We start from the raw sequence: 17,271 nt of genomic DNA, 5'->3' as shown, positions 1-17,271 counted from the left end.
GTCCTCTTGCTCGACCCTTCTATCAAGCCTCTGTACATGTTACATTCAGGAGGCAAGTTTAGCTCTAGGCAAGTTCAAGTTCAGTTCTGGGGCGCTGGCCTGCTCCACAGACTCACCCCTCAGTCACAAAGGTCCCAGACCAGCCGTGGTGCCCAGAACTCAGGGGCTGGTTTATTAAAACAGAGCCCAGATGGGCTCTGGGCACCCAGATGGGAGGACTCCTGGTTCCCCCAGAGGTCTGCTGGGAGCCCAGCACCTCCCACTCACCCCACAATCCCCAGCTGTGGGAATGCCTGAGGACCTCTGTGAAACCTGAGGCTTCCACCCAGGAGCACAAATCCCACCTGCCCTAACCCCCGTCTGTGGGTTCGCTCCGATGTGCTAGGAAGTACCCATGCTAGGAAGAGCGCACATGCTCTGAGTGGTACTGAGTTCCAGTCTAGTTTTTTACCATACCTATCGTATTACACTGGTTATGCCAATTAATTTCTCTGAGCCTCAGTTTCTTTATATGGATGAATAATATTTAAGTCGAAGTGGTTGCAAATATAAAATAAAATATCCTCTGAGAAGGTATACTGTAAAGGATAGAATACTAGCTACAAGGGGCTATTAATAGAGACTTCACTGGCTTTAGACCATGCATTTCTTCACTCCACTGTCTGTTGTCAAGCACTTAACATGGACCCAATGTGGAGCTAGATACTGAAGTTACAATGATGAATAAGTCAGTTCCAGCCCCCAAAGAGATCATATGCTAATAAGGAAGACATGCAAGTGTGTAAGCAAATAGTGACAGTATACACAGGTATGCGCTCATGTTACCGTGTGCTGAGTGTTTTGTGAGGGCCATAGAGCACCCCAGAGAATCACTATAACTCCCTTAGTGCAGTGTCTCACCTGCTGTTACATCCTCAGCTCCTAGAACAGTGGGGGCGCGTAGTAGGTGCTCAATCAATATGAATGAATAAAGGTACTGCTTTTTTTTTTTTTTTTTTTAACTGGATTTCCTACCTCAAAGGCAGCAGAGCAAAAGGAAAAGAGCATTGCCTCTTTCCAAGCTCTCGCCCCAGACAGGTTATTCCCCTTTTGAACAAAGCTAGAGCGCCCACAGAATATCCAACAGGCTCACAATTTGAGGGGAGGAAAAAAAATAAGTGCCACCAGAAAGGGTGGACTGTTGTAGGATCTCTTTATCCACGCTCACACCAAACAAACTTCTCGATGATTCCTAAGATCTGTCTATATTAGAAATGTGCTTGGAAGCACAGGCAAGAGATGAATGTAGCACCATGTGAGCTGACAAGGGCAAAGCCCTTCTTTGCCATTGGTGATTCGCACTTCTTCCTTTTATCTTTGCTATACCTCCAGTTTCTAGAGTTAGTGTGATATGAATGCTGTCTGTTTGTCTGTCTTTTGTCTCTAGCCTGCAACTGCAACCCAGCAGGCTCAGAGCCTGGGGAATGTAGAAGTGATGGCAGCTGTGTTTGCAAGCCCGGGTTTGGCGGCCCAAGCTGTGACCATGCGGCACTAACCAACTGTCCAGCTTGCTACAATCAAGTGAAGATTCAGGTGTGCGTGCTCCCCAGCCCTCACCCCATGAGTACAGTTGTTAAGTGTCTCCTGGGTGGGGCTGTCACAAATCTAGGACCCTCCTAGTCTCCCGGGGTTGAGGGTGGAGATTACTATTTCTCTCTTTAAAAACTGCTGTATTAAATCTAGTAGTAATAATGCTTCGGGTTTATGCTCTTACACACACCACTGTCAAGACCCCTTTTGTAGATGCTGTCTCATCTGGTACTCTTGATGACCGAGTCAGTTTGCAAGAGAATCCAATCATTTGCAATTTTTCAGTCACGTGGCCAGGTGGAACCAAGAGTCCCACCCAGAATTCCCTGATTTTTGGTTCCACCTGGCCATCTGACTGAAAAATTGCAAATGTTTGGAGACTTGGCTCAGTTCAGTACTCTTCTCACTTACAACATGCCACTTCCTAGTTGGATTTTTTCCAAGAGATGTTTTTGTAAAACAAATGAAGAAAAGCATAAATATGTAGAAGATATGAGGAGTCCAGAAGGTGTCAAGGCTGCTCAAACAAGAATGGCCTCCAGAAATTTCTCATTCACGTTCCAGAAAAGAATGAAATTGATGTTGTTGTTAATTATTATTTTGCTGGGGTGAAGGGCGGAGGAAGAAAAGGCCCAAACAGAACCGCAAAGATAGAACAAACTCAACTTGTTTTTTTTTTTTTAATTTACCTATTTAACCTGCCCTCTGTAGCACTTTGTTCCAGACACTGTTCCAAGCGCTATCCAAATACTAACTCACTTAGTCCAAGTAATAACGATGAGATATTATTATTATCCCCATCTAATGGGTAATGAAAGTGACTTGCCTAAGGTCACACTCACAGCTAATGAGTAGTGGGGCCAGGATGCAAACTCAGCGAATCTAGGCTCTAACATCTTTAACTGCCATGACATGCCAGGCATTTCTGGGCTGTTAGCTCTTCTTCCCTGAGTACCTGCTATTGGACTGTGATCTCCACCATCTGTTCTGATCCACTTTCCCGTGCGGTTTCAGATGGACCAGTTTATGCAGCAGCTCCAGAGCCTGGAGGCCCTGGTTTCAAGGGCTCAGGGTGGTGGTGGAGCGATGCCCGACGCAGAGATGGAGGGCAGAATGAGACAGGCTGAACAGGCCCTTCAGGACATTCTGCGAGAAGCCCAGATTTCGGAAGGTGATGAAGGCCAGCTTCCTTTTAGACAGAAGGGAATTTATAATCTCCTGTTGGGTGTCAGTTCCGTGGGTGTCTCTGTCCAGCACTTGCAGAGATAAAAGGACTGTCTGTGACTCTCCTGGGACCTGAATGACGGTGATAAGAGAACGGCTGCATGCATTCCTTTACTGGGTTTTTACCATTTTGCCATAAGCCGGTCAAAGTCACTCTTCCAACCTTCCCTCATGTCCGATTCCTCCGTGCTGATTCCAGAAGTGCTTATCCTCCTTTTCCTTGTTGGTACCAGGTGCTAGTAAATCTCTCAGTCTCCAGTTGGGCAAGGCCAGGAGCGAAGAGAAGAGCTACTGGCACCGCCTCAATGACCTCAAAATGACTGTGGAAAAAATGCGGGCCCTGGGCAGTCAGTATCAGAACCGAGTTCAGGATGCTCGCAGACTGGTCTCTCAGATGCACCTGAGCCTGAAGGAGAGCGAGGCCTCCCTGAGAAGAACCGTAGGTGTCTCCGGGTTCGGGGTACTGAGGATCACGGATGTATTGGAGACCCTCCCGTAGTCTCTCACATGTTTCCGTCTACCTGGTAGAGAGTCGGACTTCTCTTCTTTGAGACGGGCATACCTGTTCTTTGTGTTCTCGGGCTTCCTGCATTTCCCATTTTCCTGCATTTAAGTTCTTCTTCCTAGCTCATTTCTTGCTCACCATCACCTCATGTTGGCCTCTCTCCTCTCCCTTCTTGCTGCACACCTCCTGGCTTGTTAGCTCCTAGCGGGCAGGACTTAGTTTGGCTCATGTTTGCATTCTCAGCCCTCAGCACAGTGTGTGGCTGTGACACGTGTTTGCTGCATGAATGAGTGAATGAAAGAATGAATAGATGAACATATGAACAAATGAAAGGGGAGGAATGGTGGGAAGAAGGAAGGAATCCAGTGAAGACAGGATTCTGAAAAGGGGAAAAATTTTGCCAGTGTGATTTTGTATGTAATTTGTAGTGTGGTAGGAGGGAGAGATTTGAATGAGCTTTCTTCTCTTTCTCGTAAAGAAGGCAATGGTGACCATAGTGTAAGTGGGTGGGTAGAGGACAAATAAGGGAAACTGGTAGATAATCAGATTGTATTGATTTTTTTCCCCTTATTACAAAAATAATGCTTATTGTAGAAAATTTAGAAAATAAATAAAAATCCCCTACGATCCCATTATTAAGAAATAACTATCATCAAAACTTGGTATATATTCTGTTGACTTGGAATACATGTGAAAATACCATTAACATGTATATATTTTTTAATGAATCTATATCTATTTACAGTTTTTTTAAATTGGATTTCTACTTTATTCTTTTTTTATAAGATGTATTTATTTATTGAGAGAGCAAGAGAGCAGGAGGAGGGGCAGAGGGAGAGGGACAGGGAAAGAATCTCAGGCAGACTCCCCTTCGATCGGGGAGCCAAATGATGTGGGGCTCCATCTCACGACCCTGAGATCATGACCTGAGCTGAAATCAAGGGTCAGACTCTTAACTGACTGAGCCACCCAGGCGCCCTGGATTTCTACCTTATTCTTGTCTGTACTTCTTTTTTTAATGTAGTGATTCTGGCGACTCGGGACTCTTGATGTGTCATGGTGTAGAGCGCGGTGTGGTTAATGACAACGAGTTCTAACACAACAGGCACAGAATGTACTCAGGTTCCAGGGCTGAGTGCAAAGCTTTAACCAATTCTCCTTTCTCCACAGAACATTCCTTCCTCAGAGCACTATGTGGGGCCAAATGGTTTCAAAAGCCTGGCCCAGGAGGCCACAAGATTGGCAGACAGGTAAGCAGACCCCTGCTTCAGACGACTTCTGCAAGGCCAGACTTGAACAGGACTGTAGCGTATTCAGGACCTAAGCAACATATTCATTACCTCGGGGCTCCTTTGCAGCCGTTTCCTTGCCTTGAAGCCATCTTTTTTTTTTTAACCTCTTGGCTTCTATCCTATAGGGTGGCCGCTGGGCACGGTCATTTGGCAAGTGTTGAGGGTGGGGGTGTTTTTTACCCCAGATTTTTCTATGACTCACAGTATGGCTCTGGTGTGTGTCAGATGTGATTTTTCGGGCGCTTTGAAATGAATCAGCCTTTGGAAAAGAACGCTCTGCAGCTTTGAGGGACTCCCAGGCTCCCACATCGAGCCTGGGAACAAGTAGCAACGAGTTGTTTGATAGCCTGTGGGGGCCAAGACAGCAGAGAGGGAACCTCCCCCCGAAACCGGCTCTGCAGGGCCCCAGTGATAACCAGCAACTCCCTAGTCCTGACTGACTGTAGATCCTATGTGTTCAAGAGGTTTGCTCCTGGCAGAGTGCTCAGCAGGGTGGCGGGCTCTGCGAATCCCAGATGGAACTGGGTCAGTGAGGGAGGTTGACTTGTTTTTTTGTAGCATAAACTGCTTCCTGAGCTTGTTTTGTGGTGGTGGTTGTTTTGGGTTTTGTTGGTTTGTTTTTTGTTTTTATCACTTTGTAAGCATTTGGGGGAATTTATGGACAGGCTCTGTCCACTCTAGGGGTGGACCCAATGTAGAACTGCAGCAAAAGTGGGGGGGTGGGTCCTGGGTGAAGTAAGACCCAGGGGTTTCTTCCTGCACAAAACAGCTTGTAAATGCAATACTTTATCCCCCCGAGACTGCTCGCACCGTCTCCCCGCCCCACGCCCCGCTCCCCCTGGTTACGCCATAAACGGGAAAGATCACCAGCTGGGGTCTAAGGCATGAGCACCATCTCCAGAACACCTCCTGCTTCCTGACAGTTCTCTAATTCCGTCTAATCTGGGTCAATTCTGTTTGGCTTTTCTAGACAAACCAGCTCCTTTACTCCTCTCCCTTCCTTCAAATAAAACACCTAAAGGAAGCCCTTTGCTATGAAAACTCATATTCTTTGTTTTTAATCCTTTCAGCCATGTTGGGTCAGCCAGTAACCTGGAGCGGCTGGTAAGGGAAACCGAGGACTATTCCAAACAGGCGCTGTCACTGGCACACAAGGCTCTGCGGGAAGGAGGCGGCGGGGGCAGCCTGGACAGTTCTGCGGTGCAAGGGCTTATGGGAAAGTATGTTCGATGCGTCCTCACACGGGCCAAGATAATCCGCATCCCTCTGGGGCGTAGTGCAAACCACGTTTGAGGGACACCGTGCTTCATTAAAAGATATTAATCCTAAGGGACAAGAGAATGAGAATGTTAATTTGGGGAAAGTGACAGGCCTTTATGTCTGGAAGAAGAAAAGATTGATTAAGTCAAACTTGTGTTTTGACTGAGAGGTTGCAATGCTTGGAGAAGTGGTGGTGGTTGAGTAAACCCATCTGATGACATGGGGGATATAAAAAGAATGTATTGTCAAGAATTGGGAAACTTGGGCTGAATTCTTTCGACCCAACCTGTATAAACTTTAAGGCTTATGTTTAGATTGTGGAGAGGGACACATATCTGGCACATAACCTCATTCGTTTCTTCTGCTTACTCCCAACTACACACTTTTTACACAACAGGATGAATGGTCGCTTTGAATAAAAAGAGTGACTCCTCAAAGTTCTCTTTCTCCCCGCCCTGCAGGCTGGAGAAAGCCAAGTCCCTGGCCCAGCGACTGTCGGGGGAGGCCACTCAAACTGACATTGAAGCAGACAGGTCTTACCAGCTTAGTCTTCGCCTTCTCGATTCCGTGTCTCAGCTGCCTAGAGTCAATGATCAGTCTTTTCAGGTGAGGGCATATACTGATGTGCTGATGGACAGAAGAAGGGCCACGCTTCCCTGGGGGTTCCAGAATATGGTTTGGTCATTCATCTTTTCCTCCGCACGGACCCTTCATGTGTTAGATTAGGAAGAATGTTGTTCTTATTAACCATTTCCTTGTTCTTAAACTCCAGTCTTTGCCTCTGAAAAAGCCTTAGCCCACATCCTGAACCTATTAATGGACAACAGTTTTATATCTCCTCCTTAGTTTTGGGCATTACTGAAACTTGGATATTATTAGAGATAAAGCTTGATATTTACACATGGGTCCAAACTATAGTACATTTCTATGTACAGCCATTCAGAAGACTTTTGTTCTCAGAAGTTTTACATTGTTTCCATCATCGATTCCTTTAACTATTACAAACTTATTAGATTAAGAAGATTTAGCTTTCTACCCATGCAAAGAGCACTCACAACGATTCCCACAAAAATGTTTCCATGCATGTATAAACCAACACGTAAAATTTTAAAAGAGAGAGAGAGAGAGACAAACCCTGTTTGTTGCTTGGGGAAACTGCCACCTGACTATTATTAGGCACATTGTTTCATTTCTATTAGATTTTGTGTCAGGATTGCTGTTGTTTTCAAACAGTGATGCCAGTTCCTAAGACTGATGGGCAGAAAGTCAGACTCCTTCATCTCTTTGGGCTTACAGGCAGAAGTGAAGAGGATCAAACAGAAAACTGATTCTCTCTCAAGCCTGGTGACCAGGCGTATGGATGAGTTCAAGCATGTGCAGGACAATCTGAGAAACTGGGAAGAAGAAACCCAGCAGCTGTTACAGAATGGAAAGAATGGGAGACAGGTATCCTTTTATTAACTCATTCGCTCAACAAACAGGTACTGGATGCCTACCATATGAATAAATATGGCAAGAGGCCATAAGTATGCAGCCATAGAAAACTCTCTGAAGGTCACGGTACCACTGCTTGTAGATGGAGAAATGGAGATACAGACAGCTTGATGTAATTAGTTCCGTTCCACCCACTCAATCAGCCCTCAAACCTAGGAATAGGACTCAGGCCTCCTGAGTTCAATTTTGGTCCAGCTTTTTCTACTAGCTTGGCTTTATCTAGAGTATAAAATTATGATTTGCAAAACTATACTTGTCCTTGATAGTGGACTGGAGTTTGAGGCTGTTCCTATACAGGATGCGTTGTTGGCTGATAAAGTTTGCTCTGTCCCGGATTGTGGAGGGCTTTGCGACAGCACCCCCAGATTGTCTGGTGAATCACAGCACTCTGTTGTTCATGAAGTGAAACGTGTCTGAGTGATGCTGCTGGCTGGAATGCTCTTCCTGGGTGTATGTTACATTAACTCTCATCTAATTCTGTCTGCCTGTTTATAGACATCAGATCAGCTGCTGTCCCGTGCCAACCTTGCTAAAAGCAGGGCCCAGGAAGCGCTAAGTATGGGCAATGCCACTTTTTATGAAGTTGAAAACATCCTGAAGAATCTCAGAGGTAAGCATTTCCTGCTTCAGGTCACTTGAAGATGTTAAAGGAATAACCACAACTTTGACTTATTTTGAATCCCTGTGTATCTCTCTAAATGATAGGTACACTGGGATATTAACAGACACTTAATAAATAAATTCCTAAAGTAAGAAATTGTATAAATCTTTGATGTAGTGGAATGGATTTAACTAGATGTCAGAAGGCTTGAGTTCTGAGCTTGGCTGCACAGCACGATGGCTCTGAGCGGACTTGGTGACCGTAGGCAAGTCATAGCCTTTCTAGAACCTAACGTCCTCTTCTTTAAAGAAAGAAGGTTGAGTTAAAGGATCTCTAAGGTCCTTCACAGATCCAATATCCTACTACGACACACATATTTTTTTCCTTTCCTTTTGTAGCCTGGTTGATTGCAATATAGAATCAACGTGGTTGCTTTGTGGTGATGGTAGAGCAAACTCTGTCACAACACCTGGATCCCAAGAAATTTGAGTTTGTGCCTTATAGAGATTTGGTTACAATTTCAGGTTTCTTCACTAAAGAATTAAAAAGAAACATTTTTAAAATCTCGGAATTTCCTTCACAGAAAGAACCTCTCTACTACCCATTCTGTTCAACCTCCAACTCTCATCATGGGCAGCTTAGGGCTTAAGGCTCTGACTTGAAACTTCGGGCTTCAGAGATTTCACCTGTTTTTGATCTACTTGGGTCTTAATGCTCTTGCAGCGGTGGAGGCCCCGGGCAGGCTGATTGTCAGTTTCTCTAAGCAATGACCTAATCATGGCCCTTTCAGTGCCTCCTTTAAGATGCTTTCTGTGGGGGGTGCTCAGTAGGTTAAGCGTCTGTCTTCGGGTCGGGTCATGATCCCAGGGTCTTGGGATGGAGCCCCACATCGGGCTTCCTGCTCAGTGGGGAGCCTGCTTCTCCCTCTGCCTCTGCAGCTCTCCCTGCTTGTGCTCTTGCTCATGCTTTCTCTCTCTCTGACAAATAAATAAAATATTAAAGAAAAAAAAAAGATGCTTTCTGCTGGATAAGAAAGGGCAGTAAGGGCCGCAACTTCCCACACTCTTGCCCGTAGGCAGTAATAACCCTCTTCTTGGGATTTTTCTTAAAAACCTCAGCCCCGTTCAATTCCATTTATAATTTTCATAAGTCACTTTTCACCTTCATGGCAATGTTTTCTTGTTTTCATTTCAGAGTTTGACTTGCAGGTTGAAGACAGGAAAGCAGAAGCGGAAGAGGCCATGAAGAGACTGTCCTACATCAGCCAGAAGGTCGCAGACGCCAGTGACAAGACCAAGCAAGCAGAAACAGCCCTGGGCGGTGCTGCTGCTGACGCCCAGAGGGCAAAGACCGCAGCCAGGGAGGCCCTGGAGATCACTGACAAGATAGAACAGGTAAAGAGAAATCGAAATGCAGGTTGGCACGAGCAGCCCCAAATGCAAGGGTCGTGTGGGAAGAGAGAGAGCGTCAGGCTCATTTTGACCCCTAGATCTCAGAGTCTCGTGGTCCATGGCAGCCCCAGAGCCACTTACGTGCCCCCTTTTGTTGGGTGATTCACAAGGCTTTCATTGACCGAGAGCTGGAGCCTTCATATTCAGCTCCCTTTTTGGATGATACCATGAGAAGAACCATCCAAGATTGATTTCTTTTCGCATCAACTCTCGTATTAGTTTCCTAGAGCTGCTGTAATGAAGAACCACAGACTAGATGGGTTAAAACAACAGACGTGTATTCTCTCACAGTTCTGGAGCTGGAGGTTGGAGATCAAGATGTGAGCAGAGCCCCGGTCCCTCGGAGGCTCTTGGGTAGAAACCTTGCCTGCCTCTTCCTAGCTTCTGGTAGTGACTGTCACTCCTTAGCGTTCCTTGCTTTGCCATGACGTCACTCCAGTCTCTGCCTCTATCATCACATGGGGTTTTTCTCCCTGGGTATCTCTGATCCTTCTTATAAGGACACCGGTCATTTTGAATTAGGGCCCCATGGACTCCGGTATAACCTTATCTTAAGTAATTGAAGCTGTAACAATCCTACTTCCAAATCAGGTCACATTCTGAGGTCCTGGGCTTTAGGACGTCAGCATATCTTTTTGAGGACACAATTCAACCCCCTAACAACAATCATCAGTGTTTGACTCAAGGTTATGAAATTCTGGAGTTCCAGTTCCCTTATTTCTATTTTCTGTGTCTGAGTTCTACGTGTTCATTTTTTTTTGCTTCCACTCTGTGCCAGCGCTGTGCTTGGTGCTGGGATATGAAGGTGAGAAAGACGCAGTCCTCTTCCAGGAGCGCTCCGTGTAATGGGGAGAGAGAGACTAGATACACGGCAGCCCTGTGTGAAATGCTACAGCAGAAGCTGGACTCCTCGACTGGAAGAGAGCTTCTTAGCTCTCATTTAGGCATGACTTTTAGAAAGCTTATGCAACTCTAGAAAGCCCAGAGGGAACTCTTAGTATCTGGACTATTTGACCCCACTCTTGGACCACTTGGTAATTCGCAAGAATAGTTTCTTCCCTTGAGGGTAGAGACCAATTTCCCGTGGCTCTCTTTATATAGCTTCTAGCACCGAGAGAGCCGCAGGTGGTTGTTTAACAACAGCTTATGGGTAAAGATACTGGCACACTTTGTCCTAATAAAAACAAAAGCCACAACTGTAGCCCATTCATTCTCTGGGCCTCGAACTCACAGCTGTCTCAAGGATCCTAGTAAAGTTGTTCGAAAGACTGTGGCAGCAAAGAACTGCGACAGGAAATGATGTGAATTTTTTACCCAAAGAGTTTTTATTGCGTTCACTTTTTGGTGAACATTGACCTGAGAGGGAATCGGAGTCTCACTGCTGACCCTCCCAGTCCCTACAGGCAAACCCGCAACTTAATTTGTTTGAAGCAGAGTTTGGGGACAGGTGTGTCTCCAAGTCTGACTCTTGTTGTCCATCTAACTTACTCCATCAGGGTCTGGCTGCAGCTGTTTATTTTTTCTCTATTTATCCCTGAGACGTTTTTGGCCTCACCCCTCTCTCTCTCCTCCCATCTCTGGCTCCCTTCCTTTTCCCAGGAGATAGGAAGTCTGAACTTGGAAGCCAATGTGACAGCAGATGGAGCCTTGGCCATGGAGAAGGGACTGGCCACTCTGAAGAGCGAGGTGAGGGAAGTGGAAGGAGAGCTGGCCAGGAAGGAGCAAGAGTTTGACCTGGATCTGGACGCGGTGCAGATGGTCAGTTCCCATGGTTTTCCGTGGGAGATTCCTTTAAACCTGCCAATGTGAGAGACACCCTTTCAAGACTGGTTTGTGTTTCTTTTTCTTCAGGTAATTACAGAAGCCCAAAGAGTTGATAACAGAGCCAGGAATGCCGGAGCTACGATCCAAGACGCACTCGACACACTGGACAGCATCCTACATCTCATGAGTACGTGGGGTGTTCACAGGCTTCCAGCCCGCGCTGCAGGGCTGCCCCCGGAAGATGAGCTGGACCCAGCCCTGATAAATGGAAGCCTTAGGGTACCCATAAGGGTATCAGAAGTTTGCTTTATTTCTAGGCCCAGATACTTTGGGCACATGCCTTTACATGTTCTGGACTCTCCTTTACCATCTGGAGATGGGTCACTGAGCACCTATTGCCCTTGGAGGTGAAAGTCCGTAGCTCAAAGATCTGGGTGTATTTAGGGAAGGTGTGCTAAAGCGCAGAGGTTACTCGTGTCTCACAGATCGCGTCGTCACCTGTGCAGGCAGTATTCCAGCTTCACAGCTCCAGAGAAGACCGGACGGTTTGACGGTCCTGTAAGGATTCTGACCGTGATCCTGAGAGGCTCGTGGGCAGTCGTGGGCACAGGAGTAACATCATCACGGTAGATTTCAGAAAGACCAGTGAGCGGAGCGCCCGAGTGAGGGGAGGAGCCTTGGTGAGAGAAAAGGCAGGGCGACACCACTTTGGAAACGGTGGAAGGAGTCGAGGAGGGGGGCGACAGAGCCTGAGCTCCGAGACAGTACAAGTGGTGAGGCGGGAGATTCTCCCAGTCTGTGAAGTCAAGAGCCGATTCCGCTGCGTGTCCCCAGCCCGCAGTTATACCTCGGTATGTCCAGTTGCAGGAACCTGACCTGCTGGTTGAGAGCCCAGAAGAAACATAAAGGTAGTAGCCACACGAGATGCTGCAAAATATTCCGATAAAACAGATTTGATGGCACAGGCCGGCGACAATTCAGATTTACCCACAGAATCCCTCCCCGCAAAAAACTGATAAGAATTAACATTCCGGATTGGTAAAACTGATAGCAGACCCTCATTTGGCCTGTTTCATCAAGTGTAGACTGCAGCAGGTAGGGAACAAGGGATTCAATCACAGAGTCCAGCTATCGTCAGAAAAAGGCTTGGCTCTGCCTTTTAGGTTCAGTGAACAACTTTACTTTTTTTTTTTTTTTAAGATTTTAATTAATTTATTTATTTTGAGAGAGAGAGAAAGAACACAGCAGGGGAAGGGGAGGAGGGAGAGGGAGAAGCAGACATTAACTGAGTGAGCCCCCCAGACGTCCCAGGTGAAGAACTTGAAAATCCGATTTTTCTGTGGAGGACCCTCCTCACCCTGGGAGATCAGTCTTGTCTGTGGTGTTATACTAGTGAGTGTGCTTTGTGGTCCAATGAGCCCCAAAGAGTAAAGACCCTCTAAGGGTAAAACAAAACAAAACAAAACAAAAACCCCCAACTCCCCAGTGGAGATTTTAGCAGCTTTGTTTAGTGTTCTGAAAAAGGTACTGAAACGAATAGGCCCTTTCAAGAGAAAACGAGAGTGTGGGGGAAAGAAGCTGGTGGGAATTATTAAACATTAACCAGGTGCCAGGCCCTCTGCCAGGTGCTCTCTGGTGTAATATCATTGAAGGCTTTTCAAGGTCCTATGAGACAGGTTTTATTATTTTATTATTTTATCTCACGGAGCAGTGAACTGATGTTCAGAGAGATTGATAGCGTCCCGTGGATCACATAGTAAACTGTGGAGGTGGGATGCGAAGTGAGATCTCTGTTTCCAATGCTCCTGCCCCTTTTTTGAGCGCTTGTGCTGCCTCTCCGCGGACATGGTTATTTTGTTCCCAAGCTTACGAAACTTTCTCGGCATGTCATAGACCCCAAAGTGCTGGAATTCTCCCCTGCTCCTCGGTGAAGGACCGATCCACTGGATCTGTATTTTTGTAATGGTGTTGCTTCTCCTGTTTGCTCCCTGGAGTCTCGGAGCCGTCACCATGTCGTCACCCCAGGCACAATAAACTCGGGCGGGCAAATGCTATGACCGCAGCTCAGATATGGGAGGCAACTTGACCTTGAGTTTGAATTGACCAAAGGCCACCCAGACCCTATTCACATCAAGCAGGTTTGGCCAGGTGCCCTTCGTGCTCACATTAGTTTTCGATTGTGTACGGGTAAAACATACCTAAACAAATAGGACCACGTTTCATATTGAAAATAAACAAGTATCTAGCTAGATTCCCACTGTCTCAGGCCAGAGTGAAGTCTTACATCATTTCCTAACAGCTGGAATCTATCCCCCAAATAGCAAGGCATACGTTGGCCTCTATAAACCCAAAAGCCCAGCCAGTTTCTAAAGGTCTTCTAATGGAAAATAGCAAGATATTTCCTAGGGATAGTTCAGTAAACATAACTTGGAGTTGGTCCTGGTCCTAGGGTGAGCTGTGTTGGGCAGACACCTTGGACAGTACTCAGTCTCCTGTGACCTTCAGCCTTCATCTTCTCAGAGCATGAACTGTTGGCCCTAATGTGGAAGGAGAAACTCAAGCTTCCTATTGCTTAACTCTAGAGCTCAAGGGCTTGAACTGGGCTGTTCATAACTAGTAACTAGGCTTAGGAAGCTCTTGGAATATTTTCTATATTATTCCCAATATAAAATAAGCCTTTTATTTTTTTTTTTAGCTTAAAGCTTTTTAAGTAAACTCCACACACCCATGGGGCTTGAACTCACAACCCTGAGATCAAGAGTCACATGCCCCACTGCCTGAGCCGGCCAGGTGCCCTTAGAATAAGCATGGCATACCGATTCCTCTGGGCAGGTGGAAACAAGAACTAGTTAAGGGTCTAGAGGGCCCATGTGTGTTCAAGGACATCTAACCACAGCTCTTCTTATTAACTCCTTTCTCATTCCCTCCGATAGGTCAGCCTGGCAATGTGGATGAAGAGAAGCTGATCTCATTGGAGCAGAAGCTCTTCCGGGCCAAGACTCAGATCAACAGCCAGCTGAGGCCCTTGATGTCAGAGCTGGAAGAGAGAGCACGTCGGCAGCAGGGCCACCTCCGTGTGCTGGAGACGAGCATAGATGGGATTCTGGCTGACGTGAAGAACCTGGAGAACATCAGGGATAACCTGCCCCCAGGCTGCTACAATACCCAGGCACTGGAGCAACAGTGAATCTGCCATGGAGATATCTCAACTGAGGTTCTTGGAATACAGAACTCAGGAGCCATCTCGTGTGGTTGGGGTGGGATGGAGACATTTGAACATGTTGAATGGACATGCTCAGGTCCACTAAACCCGACCCCATCCCTGAGATCTTGGCCAGATAAATGTCCTGTTACACCAGTGTGAGACTACTTGGACAATGAGGCAGATAGCATTGGGTATGAGACTGGCCAAGGGCCTGGACCTGGAAGGGTAGACTGGATGGAAGGACAAGCTCACAGGCAGATGTTTGCCTCAGGAGAGTCACAAACTGAGTCCTGGAGTATGGACAGGTGCTGCTGGGCTCTAGTCAGCTTATTCTTTGGGTAATGTGACCAAAGTAAAAATTTTTTTTTTTTTTATTTTGCCCACCCGTACAATTCTTCTTAATGTCTGAACAGAGAGCAAAGTGCAGTCACGCTGTGGCCAGTAAAATACTATTGCCTTATAGTGTCCAGGGCAAGCTTCTTGTTGACCAGAATTCTTCCCACTTACCACCCAGTTTGTCAACATGTGCTCCACTTTCAAGCTGGAAGAAGTGAACAGTGATGGAGTGAGAAGCTTTAAGGCTGTTCCATTTGGAGCAATGGTGCCTGCTTGGGTCCTGCCACCTTTGCGTTCTTCTGGGGCCTGGAAGTGACATCCTTTCTCCGATGATGCCATGACTAGTTAGAGACTACATTTTTATTAAAGCATTTCTGACCAGCAAACCAAACATTGGGAAGGTATTTACTTTTGGGTTTCAAAGTGATAGAAAAATATAGCTTGGGCATTGAAAGAAGTACAATTATCCAGAAGATTTATTTGTCCTGATTCAACCCCACTTTTCAAACACTAAAAATTGTATATGTGTCTATGTGTTTTATTTTCTCACTCTCTCTCCCTATAGCAGAGAATGTTTCTATTCACACTGAAACTGGGTAGACCCCATCCTTCCATCCATCCTTCCATCCATCCATCCTTACAACATATATTTATTGAGTACCTACTGTGTGTCAGGGGCTGGGGTACATTGGTGACATAGTCTCTGCCCTCAAAGAGTTGATTGTCTAGTAAGGAAGACAAACATCAAAAAAATAAATTTAAATGTACAACTCTTGTTCATCACAAGTGGTTTTATTGCAATAACCCCCTGGTTTGCAACCTCATTTCTCAACAGAACGTATGTTGCAAGACACTCCCATGGGGGCACTTGGGTTTTGGCAAAGCTGGGATGGCTCTGGGTTGTGCACACTTCTTTGCATTCCAGCTGTCACTCCTCCCCTTTCCACATCTGATTGCAACAGACTGTTGCATCATGGTCACACCCGTGGGAATTGCTGGAAAAACCAGAGATGCTTCCATCTTGGCTTGGAAGATGTTGGTGCAGACTCGCCTTTGTACTTCCTTGGCTTTTCATGGATGTGTTTTTGAATAAATAATAATTCTTAGACGTCTGTGGTCAGTTTCTAATTTGTCAAAGTCTAAGTCTAAGGTGGAGGTACCAAAGCAATGGAAATTAAAATGCCACAGAAACAGCAATGAGTCCGAGAGTTCGCATTTTTTTTTATAATTAATTTTATTTTATTATATTATGTTAATCACCATACAGTACATCCCCTGATTCTGATGTAAAGTTTGATGCTTCATTAGTTGCGTATAACACCCAGTGCACCATGCAATACGTGCCCTCCTTACTACCCACCACCAGTCCATCCCCTTCCCCCACCCCCTCCCCTCTGAAGTCCCCAGTTTGTTTCCCATAGTCCATAGTCTCTCATGTTTCATTCCCCCCTCTGATTACCCCCCTTTTCTTTATCCCTTTCTTCCCCTACCGATCATCCTAGTTCTTATGTTCCATAGATGAGAGAAATCATATGATAATTGTCTTTCTCTGCTTGACTTATTTCACTTAGCATTATCTCCTCCAGTGCCGTCCATGTTGCAGCAAATGTTGAGAATTCGTTCTTTCTGATAGCTGAGTAATATTCCATTGTATATATGGACCACAGCTTCTTAATCCAGTCATCTGTTGAAGGGCATCTCGGCTCCTTCCATGATTTGGCTATTGTGGACAATGCAGCTATGAACATTGGGGTGCATATGGCCCTTCTCTTTACTACGTCTGTATCTTTGGGGTAAACACCCAGTAGTGCAATGGCTGGGTCATAGGGTAGTTCAATTTTTAACTTTTTAAGGGACCTCCACACTGTTTTCCAGAGTGGCTGTACCAACTTGCATTCCCACCAACAATGTAGGAGGGATCCCCTTTCTCCACATCCTCTCCAACAATTGTTGTTTCTTGCCTTGTCTATCTTTGCCATTCTAACTGGCGTAAGGTGGTATCTCAGTGTGGTTTTGATTTGAATTTCCCTGATGGCTAATGATTTTGAACATTTTTTCATGTGTCTGTTAGCCATTTGTATGTCTTCATTGGAAAAGTGTCTGTTTCATATCTTCTGCCCATTTTATGATTTGTTTATTTGTTTCTCGTGCATTGAGTTTGAGAAGTTCTTTGTAGATCTTGTGAACGTCTTGTTTTGCGCTTTCCAACCATTAGAGCACTTAATCAGAGTTAACTGGTGCCGTCTCCTAAGCATAAAGGATTTACTTCTGGAACAACCTGAACAGGTTGCGGGGTTTTAATTAATATTTTTGTCTTTTTTCCTTTGGCCATGAAATTAACGTAAAATCAATAGTTTGTGGTACATTGTCACGCTTTTTAATAGATAAAAATCTAATAAATTAAGATCCTGAATTGGCCATCTAGCTAAGTGGCTGAGGAAAAGATTCTGTTCCTGTCCACATTAACCCCACAAATTCTGAGAGGTCTGATCACTTTGCTTTACCTTCTGTAGAAGTGAATTTATAGTCCTGTCTTGGCGTACTCAGTCATGTATCCTGCAACTCCTCAC

At 45.7% G+C, this 17,271-nt stretch overlaps 1 protein-coding gene across 2 annotated transcripts in view; it reads left to right on the top strand.

Annotated features, from left to right (window-relative positions):
* Positions 1-15,855, top strand: part of LAMC2 (laminin subunit gamma 2) — a 68,534-nt gene extending 52,679 nt beyond the window's left edge. For both annotated transcript variants that reach the window (XM_019804482.2, XM_034666815.1), the window contains exons 13-24: positions 1,427-1,572; positions 2,584-2,740; positions 3,027-3,232; positions 4,469-4,548; positions 5,661-5,810; positions 6,312-6,456; positions 7,147-7,296; positions 7,840-7,954; positions 9,140-9,339; positions 10,996-11,154; positions 11,248-11,347; positions 14,094-15,855. In XM_019804482.2, the coding sequence (XP_019660041.1) occupies positions 1,427-1,572; positions 2,584-2,740; positions 3,027-3,232; positions 4,469-4,548; positions 5,661-5,810; positions 6,312-6,456; positions 7,147-7,296; positions 7,840-7,954; positions 9,140-9,339; positions 10,996-11,154; positions 11,248-11,347; positions 14,094-14,347 (1,862 nt within the window). In that variant the 3' untranslated portion in view covers positions 14,348-15,855. The remainder of the gene's footprint in view (positions 1-1,426; positions 1,573-2,583; positions 2,741-3,026; positions 3,233-4,468; positions 4,549-5,660; positions 5,811-6,311; positions 6,457-7,146; positions 7,297-7,839; positions 7,955-9,139; positions 9,340-10,995; positions 11,155-11,247; positions 11,348-14,093) is intronic.
* Positions 15,856-17,271: the final 1,416 nt, after the last annotated feature.

This window comes from Ailuropoda melanoleuca, chromosome 8 (assembly GCF_002007445.2).
Source record: "Ailuropoda melanoleuca isolate Jingjing chromosome 8, ASM200744v2, whole genome shotgun sequence".
Taxonomy (NCBI): domain Eukaryota; kingdom Metazoa; phylum Chordata; class Mammalia; order Carnivora; family Ursidae; genus Ailuropoda; species Ailuropoda melanoleuca.
This window is presented reverse-complemented; position numbering and strand designations above follow the sequence as displayed.